Source organism: Salvelinus alpinus, chromosome 11 (assembly GCF_045679555.1).
Source record: "Salvelinus alpinus chromosome 11, SLU_Salpinus.1, whole genome shotgun sequence".
In the NCBI taxonomy this organism is placed as follows: Eukaryota; Metazoa; Chordata; class Actinopteri; order Salmoniformes; family Salmonidae; genus Salvelinus; species Salvelinus alpinus.
Window position 1 is genome coordinate 17,620,282 of NC_092096.1, and position 11,489 is coordinate 17,631,770.

The following is an 11,489-nucleotide window of genomic DNA, read 5'->3' on the forward strand; positions in this document are numbered from 1 at the left end:
GTCTCCCCTGACTGTCTAAACCACACAGTCTCCCCCCCGACTGTCTAAATCACAGTCTCCCCCTGACTGTCTAAGTCACACCGTCTCCCCCTGACTGTCTAAATCACACAGTCTCCCCCCGACTGTCTAAACCACACAGTCTCCCCCCGACTGTCTAAATCACACAGTCTCCCCCCGACTGTCTAAATCACACAGTCTCCCCCGACTGTCTAAATCACACAGTCTCCCCCTGACTGTCTAAATCACACAGTCTCCCCCCGACTGTCTAAATTACACAGTCTCCCCCTGACTGTCTAAATCACACAGTCTCCCCTGACTGTCTAGATCACAGTCTCCCCCTGACTGTCTAAATCACACCGTCTCCCCCTGACTGTCTAAACCACACAGTCTCCCCCCGACTGTCTAAATCACAGTCTCCCCTGACTGTCTAAGTCACACAGTCTCCCCTGACTGTCTAGATCACAGTCTCCCCCTGACTGTCTAAATCACACCGTCTCCCCCTGACTGTCTAAACCACACAGTCTCCCCCCGACTGTCTAAACCACACAGTCTCCCCTGACTGTCTTAATCACACAGTCTCCCCCTGACTGTCTAAGTCACACCGTCTCCCCCCGACTGTCTAAATCACACAGTCTCCCCTGACTGTCTAAATCACACAGTCTCCCCCCGACTGTCTAAACCACACAGTCTCCCCTGACTGTCTTAATTACACAGTCTCCCCCTGACTGTCTAAGTCACACCGTCTCCCCCTGACTGTCTAAATCACACAGTCTCCCCCCGACTGTCTAAACCACACAGTCTCCCCCTGACTGTCTAAATTACACAGTCTCCCCCTGACTGTCTAAATCACACAGTCTCCCCCCGACTGTCTAAACCACACAGTCTCCCCCTGACTGTCTAAATCACACAGTCTCCCCCTGACTGTCTAAATCACACAGTCTCCCCCTGACTGTCTAAATCACACAGTCTCCCCATGACTGTTTAAATCACACCGTCTCCCCCTGACTGTCTAAATCACACCGTCTCCCCCTGACTGTCTAAATCACACAGTCTCCCCCTGACTGTCTAAATCACACAGTCTCCCCCTGACTGTCTACATCACACAGTCTCCCCCTGACTGTCTAAATCACACAGTCTCCCCCTGACTGTCTAAATCACAGTCTCCCCTGACTGTCTAAATCACAGTCTCCCCTGACTGTCTTAATCACACAGTCTCCCCCTGACTGTCTAAAACACACAGTCTCCCCTGACTGTCTAAAACACACAGTCTCTCCTGACTGTCTAAAACACACACACTGAGAGGCCTGTGAGACTTGGGGCCATAAGAAGCCATTGCCCCTTAGTTATTGGGGCCAGGTTCCAGAATCCAGACAGAGACATTGGGGCCATCAGGGGACATCCACTGCCTGTTGGTCATTATGGACGGATTCCAGTAAAGAGCAGTGGGCCAACGACACCCCAACTCAGGCCTCAACCTTTGCTCCGGCCCCGTCTCCAATGCTGGCCTGTCTGGCTTGTAGACAGAGAGAAGAATGTCTCTATAAAAGTGCCAGGTTATGGAACGACAAAGGTCACCTATTCAGCCGAGGAACAATCGAGGCATGGAATCCTAGAACAGTTCTGAATTCATTCACCCTTAGTAAAAAGCTAACTACTCAAATACCACCTGTCTGATGAGGCAACAGAGGCTGTCTCTCTCAGACTTAGCCTTTGTGACAGTGTTTGGGTTATATGATCGGTTACATTGGCACTGTAGCTAATGAGCCTCCTCTCTAACCCAGTGGTATTCAAAGTCAGGGTTGCAACCCCTAGTGGGGTCATGGTGGAACTGCAGTGGGGTCACCCCCCCCCAAAACAAATATAATATATAAGAGTACAGATTATTGTTATACGTTTTTGAAAAATATAATTTATTGAATAAAAGTATTTATTGGTTTCTTTTCATTTTGATAAGAAAATGCAATGAATTTAAGGTTATTTGTTGATATAAAAATCTAAATGTACAGATTTTAAGGTTTTAAGGAGAAATTCTGACTGAAAAAATGGGATCCCGCTGAATTGTTTTAATAGCATTGCTCTAACCCTTTGAGCACTGAACATCACAGGAGGATGGTGAAGGGAGGACGGCTCATAATAATACCTGGAATGGAGAGAATGAAATGGTATTAAACACAAGGAAACCATGGAAACCATGTGTTTAATGGGTTTGACACCATTCCATTCAATCTGTTCAGCCCATCCTCTGATTTAGAGTGCCACCAGCCACCACTGCTGAGCTATTGAATCCATTAAAGATATGCTCCGGGAACTTTGGTGACTAGTAAATACTTTTTAAACCTCCCGCTTTGGGCCGGATGTGTCAATATGTAGTTCATACATGCATAATCTATGGGCAGATTACTCTCTTAAATTAGCCACGAAAGCAACTGATTTCTGGAAGCTATGCGGTGCCACTTTTGGCTCGTGAGTGCTACTTTCAGAACTGCTGGATAAAAAGTATACAAAAGTACCGGAGAATCTCTTTAAGTGGCTTTTCTCCAGCATGTCCTTGTCAGGTCCCTGCTGGCAGAGGGTGTCATGGAGAAGCTATCTGAGGAGGCATGTAGTCAGCTACCCATTAGGCTCTCCAGTCAGAGATGTTGGTGAGGACAGACACGTTACCGTACGACAGTAACGTTCAAAAGTGTCGGTTGGTTTGAATGTTTACATCAAACACTTTTAAATGTGGAAGTCATTTATATATTATAAAAACAATGTTTAGACATATCACTGCACAAATGGGGCAAATTTCAGTGGATGAGTTTATGGCTTCATCTCAAATGGGACCCTATTCCCTTTATAGTGCACTACATTTGACCAGGGCCCAGGATACTATATAGGGAATAGGGTGCCATTTTGAATGCATCCCAAGTCTCTGAGAACATCCCTCTGATCTGACAGGACTATAAAAACCTATAAAGGTGAGGAGAGACTGGAGTGACTCACCAGGCATCAGTATGTACAGCATGAAGTCCATTATACACAGCTTTGTGTGTGTTATGTTTAACTAAAGACTAGGAGGTACAACAGGGGCCTTTAGATACACGTCTCCTTGGTAGGGGCCTTTCTGAGTCCTGACAGTGTTAAAGAGGCTGTGTAGTCCAACGTTAAGTTATACTGGGGATATCAAGGAGCAGTCAGTGCATGGGAAACTCTGAAATAAACATCCTATTGTCCATCTAGAGCTCTGGTTAAAAACAGAGCAAAACATGAGGACTTGAAACAACCTGCTCGAAATCAAGTCAGAGTTAACAACCAGTTGTCAGAGGTTCCTATCCACTTCCTCCCGTCTGACGCTGTCATTCCTACCCGCCCTTTGACTGACAGTCCAGTGTTATCTGACGTCAGACAACAGGGTCGTATTCATAAGGCTCTAAACGGAGGAAAACTGACTGAAACAGGGAGGGACTAGCTGAACTGGGAGGGACTAGCTGAACAGGGAGGGACTAGCTGAACTGGGAGCGACTAGCTGAACAGGGAGGGACTAGCTGAACAGGGAGGGACTAGCTGAACAGGGAGGGACTAGCTGAACAGGGAGGGACTAGCTGAACAGGGAGGGACTAGCTGAACAGGGAGGGACAGGGAGGGACTAGCTGAACAGGGAGGGACTAGCTGAACAGGGAGGGACTAGCTGAACAGGGAGGGACTAGCTGAACAGGGAGGGACTAGCTGAACTGGGAGGGACTAGCTGAACCAGGAGGGACTAGCTGAACAGGGAGGGACTAGCTGAACTAGGAGGGACTAGCTGAACAGGGAGGGAGTAGCTGAACAGGGAGGGACTAGCTGAACAGGGAGGAACTAGCTGAACAGGGAGGGACTAGCTGAACAGGGAGGGACAGGGAGGGACTGGGAGGAACTAGCTGAACAGGGAGGAACTAGCTGAACAGGGAGGGACTAGCTGAACAGGGAGGGACTAGCTGAACTAGGAGGGACTAGCTGAACAGGGAGGGACTAGCTGAACAGGGAGGGACTAGCTGAACAGGGAGGGACTAGCTGAACTGGGAGGGACTAGCTGAACTGGGAGGGACTAGCTGAACAGGGAGGGACTAGCTGAACAGGGAGGGACTAGCTGAACAGGGAGGGACTAGCTGAACAGGGAGGGACTAGCTGAACAGGGAGGGACTAGCTGAACAGGGAGGGACAGGGAGGAACTAGCTGAACAGGGAGGGACTAGCTGAACAGGGAGGGACAGGGAGGGACTAGCTGAACAGGGAGGGACTAGCTGAACAGGGAGGAACTAGTGAACAGGGAGGGACAGGGAGGGACTAGCTAAACAGGGAGGAACTAGCTGAACAGGGAGGGACTAGCTGAACAGGGAGGGACTAGCTGAACAGGGAGGGACTAGCTGAACTAACCAATAAGAAGGGACTAGCGTTTTGGAACAGTGTGCCTTAGTGAATATGAGCCAGGCTTCTAATGTACCTGTATCTGCAGCATGGTGCTCTCTCCCTCCAGTCTCCTCTGGCAGGGCACCAGTTTCCTCCTGAGGTCTGTCTGTCTTCCTTCTTCCTTGGTGATCATCTGCAGGCAGCATGTCTCCTCCTCCAGCACCTGCATCTCTATGTTACCGTCTCTGATCAGGCCCTCCTGAACATTCACCTTCTCATAGAAAATACACATCTCCTCCTCACGCTCCAGCAACTGTACCCCTCTGTCAGAGAGAGAGAGAGAGAGAGAGAGATAGAGAGAGAGACAGAGAGACAGAGAGAGAGAGCTATCAAACTGTAAAGTAGGGATGAGGATCGGTCAAATACCATCAGTAGCTGCCCAATCGCCCACATTGTTCAGCATCGTTGCCTGTAGTTAGTCGTAAGCAGTAGCTGTCTTTCCCTATCTGGTATGTAGAATCTTGGTTGGTGGTCGTGTGGACGGTGCAGACTGATCAACAGAAAGCCAGACTCACCTGTCATTGTGGCTCTGCATGGCCGTGTTTTGTCTCTTCCTCATCTAACAGACAGACTCACCTGTCATTGTGGCTCTGCATGGCTGTGTTTTGTCTCTTCCTCATCTAACAGACAGACTCACCTGTCATTGTGGCTCTGCATGGCTGTGTTTTGTCTCTTCCTCATCTAACAGACAGACAGACTCACCTGTCATTGTGGCTCTGCATGGCTGTGTTTTGTCTCTTCCTCATCTAACAGACAGACTCACCTGTCATTGTGGCTCTGCATGGCTGTGTTTTGTCTCTTCCTCATCTAACAGACAGACAGACTCACCTGTCATTGCCGCTCTGCATGGCTGTGTTTTGTCTCTTCCTCATCTAACAGACAGACTCACCTGTCATTGTGGCTCTGCATGGCTGTGTTTTGTCTCTTCCTCATCTAACAGACAGACTCACCTGTCATTGTGGCTCTGCATGGCTGTGTTTTGTCTCTTCCTCATCTAACAGACAGACAGACTCACCTGTCATTGTGGCTCTGCATGGCTGTGTTTTGTCTCTTCCTCATCTAACAGACAGACAGACTCACCTGTCATTGCCGCTCTGCATGGCTGTGTTTTGTCTCTTCCTCATCTAACAGACAGACTCACCTGTCATTGTGGCTCTGCATGGCTGTGTTTTGTCTCTTCCTCATCTAACAGACAGACAGACTCACCTGTCATTGTGGCTCTGCATGGCTGTGTTTTGTCTCTTCCTCATCTAACAGACAGACAGACTCACCTGTCATTGTGGCTCTGCATGGCCGTGTTTTGTCTCTTCCTCATCTAACAGACAGACAGACTCACCTGTCATTGCCGCTCTGCATGGCTGTGTTTTGTCTCTTCCTCATCTAACAGACAGACTCACCTGTCATTGTGGCTCTGCATGGCTGTGTTTTGTCTCTTCCTCATCTAACAGACAGACAGACTCACCTGTCATTGTGGCTCTGCATGGCTGTGTTTTGTCTCTTCCTCATCTAACAGACAGACAGACTCACCTGTCATTGTGGCTCTGCATGGCTGTGTTTTGTCTCTTCCTCATCTGACAGACAGACAGACTCACCTGTCATTGTGGCTCTGCATGGCTGTGTTTTGTCTCTTCCTCATCTAACAGACAGACTCACCTGTCATTGTGGCTCTGCATGGCTGTGTTTTGTCTCTTCCTCATCTAACAGACAGACAGACTCACCTGTCATTGCCGCTCTGCATGGCTGTGTTTTGTCTCTTCCTCATCTAACAGACAGACTCACCTGTCATTGTGGCTCTGCATGGCTGTGTTTTGTCTCTTCCTCATCTAACAGACAGACAGACTCACCTGTCATTGTGGCTCTGCATGGCTGTGTTTTGTCTCTTCCTCATCTGACAGACAGACAGACTCACCTGTCATTGTGGCTCTGCATGGCTGTGTTTTGTCTCTTCCTCATCTGACAGACAGACAGACTCACCTGTCATTGTGGCTCTGCATGGCTGTGTTTTGTCTCTTCCTCATCTAACAGACAGACAGACTCACCTGTCATTGTGGCTCTGCATGGCTGTGTTTTGTCTCTTCCTCATCTAACAGACAGACTCACCTGTCATTGTGGCTCTGCATGGCTGTGTTTTGTCTCTTCCTCATCTAACAGACAGACAGACTCACCTGTCATTGTGGCTCTGCATGGCTGTGTTTTGTCTCTTCCTCATCTAACAGACAGACAGACTCACCTGTCATTGTGGCTCTGCATGGCCGTGTTTTGTCTCTTCCTCATCTGACAGACAGACAGACTCACCTGTCATTGTGGCTCTGCATGGCTGTGTTTTGTCTCTTCCTCATCTAACAGACAGACTCACCTGTCATTGTGGCTCTGCATGGCCGTGTTTTGTCTCTTCCTCATCTAACAGACAGACAGACTCACCTGTCATTGTGGCTCTGCATGGCTGTGTTTTGTCTCTTCCTCATCTAACAGACAGACTCACCTGTCATTGTGGCTCTGCATGGCTGTGTTTTGTCTCTTCCTCATCTAACAGACAGACAGACTCACCTGTCATTGCCGATCTGCATGGCTGTGTTTTGTCTCTTCCTCATCTAACAGACAGACAGACTCACCTGTCATTGTGGCTCTGCATGGCTGTGTTTTGTCTCTTCCTCATCTAACAGACAGACAGACTCACCTGTCATTGCCGATCTGCATGGCCGCGTCATGGCTCTTCCTCTTCGGACAGACAGGCAGACAAACAGACAAACTACCAGACTCACCTGTCATTGCGACTCTGCACGGCGTTGTCGTGGCTCTTCCTCATCTGTAGCAGGTTCTGTTCATGGTAGTTGATCATGTGGGTCAACCGGCCCAGGTTCAGCTTCTGCTCCTCCCTCTTCTGTCTCATCTCATGAAGCACCTGGGTCACCTTGGAGATGGGATCAGAACAGAGGAACATCATAACCCTAACCCAGGTCACCTTGGAGATGGGATCAGAACAGAGAAACATCATAACCCTAACCCAGGTCACCTTGGAGATGGGATCAGAACAGAGAAACATCATAACCCTAACCCAGGTCACCTTGGAGATGGGATCAGAACAGAGAAACATCAGAACCCTAACCCAGGTCACCTTGGAGATGGGATCAGAACAGAGAAACATCATAACCCTAACCCAGGTCACCTTGGAGATGGGATCAGAACAGAGAAACATCAGAACCCTAACCCAGGTCACCTTGGAGATGGGATCAGAACAGAGGAACATCATAACCCTAACCCAGGTCACCTTGGAGATGGGATCAGAACAGAGAAACATCATAACCCTAACCCAGGTCACCTTGGAGATGGGATCAGAACAGAGAAACATCATAACCCTAACCCAGGTCACCTTGGAGATGGGATCAGAACAGAGGAACATCATAACCCTAACCCAGGTCACCTTGGAGATGGGATCAGAACAGAGAAACATCAGAACCCTAACCCAGGTCACCTTGGAGATGGGATCAGAACAGAGGAACATCATAACCCTAACCCAGGTCACCTTGGAGATGGGATCAGAACAGAGGAACATCATAACCCTAACCCAGGTCACCTTGGAGATGGGATCAGAACAGAGAAACATCAGAACCCTAACCCAGGTCACCTTGGAGATGGGATCAGAACAGAGAAACATCATAACCCTAACCCAGGTCACCTTGGAGATGGGATCAGAACAGAGAAACATCAGAACCCTAACCCAGGTCACCTTGGAGATGGGATCAGAACAGAGGAACATCATAACCCTAACCCAGGTCACCTTGGAGATGGGATCAGAACAGAGAAACATCAGAACCCTAACCCAGGTCACCTTGGAGATGGGATCAGAACAGAGGAACATCATAACCCTAACCCAGGTCACCTTGGAGATGGGATCAGAACAGAGAAACATCATAACCCTAACCCAGGTCACCTTGGAGATGGGATCAGAACAGAGAAACATCATAACCCTAACCCAGGTCACCTTGGAGATGGGATCAGAACAGAGAAACATCATAACCCTAACCCAGGTCACCTTGGAGATGGGATCAGAACAGAGGAACATCATAACTCAGGTCACCTTGGAGATGGGATCAGAACATCATTACCCAGAGAGCTGAGTCTCAAATGCCACCCTATTTCCTTTATAGTGCGGTAGGTCGATGCTATTATGTCTAGAGGATGGAGTGAGAAGAGGATTTCCTGATTAATCAGGTAGGATAAATCACCTTGGAGATGTCGTTCCTCAGGCTGTCTCTGACGGTGTGGCTGTGGAAGTGCTTCAGACGGGACTTCTGGAGCAGCCTGAGGACACAGACAGACAGACAGACAGACAGACAGACAGACAGACACGATGTTAATAATTTACATCTAAACAGGGTGGTGAATGTCTGAATGTTCTTTTGAGGACAGGATGTACTCTCTCTCTCACTTGTCTTTGTTGATGGCGTTGGTTCTGAGGATCTCAATCTCGTTGTCCAGGATCTTGAACTTCTCTCTCATCTCAGCTGTTCTCTGGGAGGCCATCTGGATCAGGTTCATACACTTGTTCCTATCACCCTTGATGTTGTCGTACAGCTTGGCAAACACACCAAGCCTAGATGGAGGGAGGGAGACGGAGAGGGAAGAAAAGAGAGAGAGAGAGAGCGAGAAAGACAGAGAGAGAGAGAGAGAGAGAGAGAGAGAGAGAGAGAGAGAGAGAGAGAGAGAGAGAGAGAGAGAGAGAGAGAGAGAGAGAGAGAGAGAGAGAGAAAGACAGAGAGACACCGAGGAAACACCTAAATGAATCAAGGTAGGCATTCAAATCTTTAGCCACCCAGACACATTATTTTCCAGGTATGTCTGAACTGAACTGAACTGCATTAGGGGTTAAGGTTAGGTGTTAATGTTAGGGGTTATGGGTTAAGGTTATGGGTTAAGGCTAGGCATTAGGGGTTAGGGTTAGAGTTAGAGGTTAAGGTTAGGAGTATGGGTTAAGGTAAGGGTTAAGGTGTTAGGGTTAGGGGTTCAGGTTAGGGTTACAGGTTAAGGTAAGGGGTTAAGGTTAGGGTTAGGGGTTAGGTTTACAGGTTAAGGGTTAAGGTAAGGGGTTAGGGGTTAGGTTTACAGGTTAAGGTAAGGGGTTAGCGGTTAGGTTTACAGGTTAAGGTTAAGGTTAGGGGTTAAGGTTAGGGTTAGGGGTTAGGTTTACAGGTTAAGGGTTAAGGTTAGGGGTTAGGGTTACAGGTTAAGGTTAGGGGTTAAGGTTAGGGGGGTTAGGTTAGGGTTAGAGTTATGGGTTAAGGTAAGGGTTAAGGCTAGGTGTTAAGGTTACAGGTTAAGGGTTAAGGCTAGGCGTTAAGGTTACAGGTTAAGGGTTAAGGCTAAGCGTTAAGGTTACAGGTTAAAGGTTAAGGCTTTAAGGTTACAGGTTAAGGGTTAAGGCTAGGCGTTAAGGTTACAGGTTAAGGGTTAAGGCTAGGCGTTAAGGTTACAGGTTAAGGGTTAAGGCTAGGCATTAAGGTTACAGGTTAAGGGTTAAGGCTAAGCGTTAAGGTTACAGGTTAAAGGTTAAGGCTTTAAGGTTACAGGTTAAGGGTTAAGGCTAGGCGTTAAGGTTACAGGTTAAGGGTTAAGGCTAGGCATTAAGGTTACAGGTTAAGGGTTAAGGCTAGGCGTTAAGGTTACAGATTAAGGGTTAAGGCTAAGCGTTAAGGTTACAGGTTAAAGGTTAAGGCTTTAAGGTTACAGGTTAAGGGTTAAGGCTAGGCGTTAAGGTTACAGGTTAAGGCTAGGCGTTAAGGTTACAGATTAAGGGTTAAGGCTAGGCGTTAAGGTTACAGGTTAAGGGTTAAGGCTAGGCATTAAGGTTACAGGTTAAGGGTTAAGGCTAAGCGTTAAGGTTACAGGTTAAAGGTTAAGGCTTTAAGGTTACAGGTTAAGGGTTAAGGCTAGGCGTTAAGGTTACAGGTTAAGGGTTAAGGCTAGGCATTAAGGTTACAGGTTAAGGGTTAAGGCTAAGCGTTAAGGTTACAGGTTAAAGGTTAAGGCTTTAAGGTTACAGGTTAAGGGTTAAGGCTAGGCGTTAAGGTTACAGGTTAAGGTTAGGCGTTAAGGTTACAGGTTAAAGGTTAAGGCTAGGCGTTAAGGTTACAGATTAAGGGTTAAGGCTAAGCGTTAAGGTTACAGGTTAAAGATGAAGGCTTTAAGGTTACAGGTTAAGGGTTAAGGCTAGGCGTTAAGGTTACAGGTTAAGGGTTAAGGCTAGGCGTTAAGTTACAGGTTAAGGGTTAAGGATAGGCGTTAAGGTTACAGGTTAAGGGTTAAGGCTAGGCGTTAAGGTTACAGGTTAAGGGTTAAGGCTAGGCGTTAAGGTTACAGATTAAGGGTTAAGGCTAGGCGTTAAGGTTACAGGTTAAGGGTTAAGGCTAGGTGTTAAGGTTACAGGTTAAGGGTTAAGGCGTTAAGGTTACAGGTTAAGGGTTAAGGCTAGGCGTTAAGGTTACAGGTTAAGGGTTAAAGCGTTAAGGTTACAGGTTAAGGGTTAAGGCTAGGCGTTAAGGTTACAGGTTAAGGGTTAAGGCTAGGCGTTAAGGTTACAGGTTAAGGGTTAAGGCTAGGCGTTAAGGTTACAGGTTAAGGGTTAAGGCGTTAAGGTTACAGGTTAAGGGTTAAGGCTAGGCGTTAAGGCTAGGCGTTAAGGTTACAGGTTAAGGGTTAAGGCTAGGCGTTAAGGCTAGGCGTTAAGGTCTCCATTCAGCAGAGAGGGAGAGCTACCTGGACTGGACCTCCTGGTTCTGCTTCTTGAGTTCATGGATCACCAGACTCTTGCCTCTCACCTCTTGCTTGATGCGATTGTATCTTTGCTGTTGAGACATTAAAATAATACATGATCTTTCTTATCTTCTTAGTAAAAGCTGATGAGTCAACTTTCCCCAATGTGCAAGAAAGATAGTCTTAGCTAGTGTGTTTTGTTGTTTTGTTGAGAACATCAACATGTCACTATGGAGCGGCAGGGTAGCCTAGTGGTTAGAGCGTTGGTCTAGTAACTGAAAGGTTGCAAGTTCAAATCCCCGAGCTGACAAT

General features: G+C 47.6%; 1 protein-coding gene across 1 annotated transcript in view; it reads right to left on the reverse strand.

The window, feature by feature from the left end:
• LOC139533652 (coiled-coil domain-containing protein 146-like) overlaps positions 1–11,489 on the reverse strand; it is a 49,781-nt gene that overhangs the window by 36,440 nt on the left and 1,852 nt on the right. The window contains exons 3-7 of the mRNA XM_071331884.1: positions 11,181–11,269; positions 8,857–9,021; positions 8,654–8,729; positions 7,190–7,338; positions 4,462–4,690 (exon numbers count right to left, since the gene is read on the reverse strand). Of these exons, the coding sequence (XP_071187985.1) occupies positions 4,462–4,690; positions 7,190–7,338; positions 8,654–8,729; positions 8,857–9,021; positions 11,181–11,269 (708 nt within the window). The remainder of the gene's footprint in view (positions 1–4,461; positions 4,691–7,189; positions 7,339–8,653; positions 8,730–8,856; positions 9,022–11,180; positions 11,270–11,489) is intronic.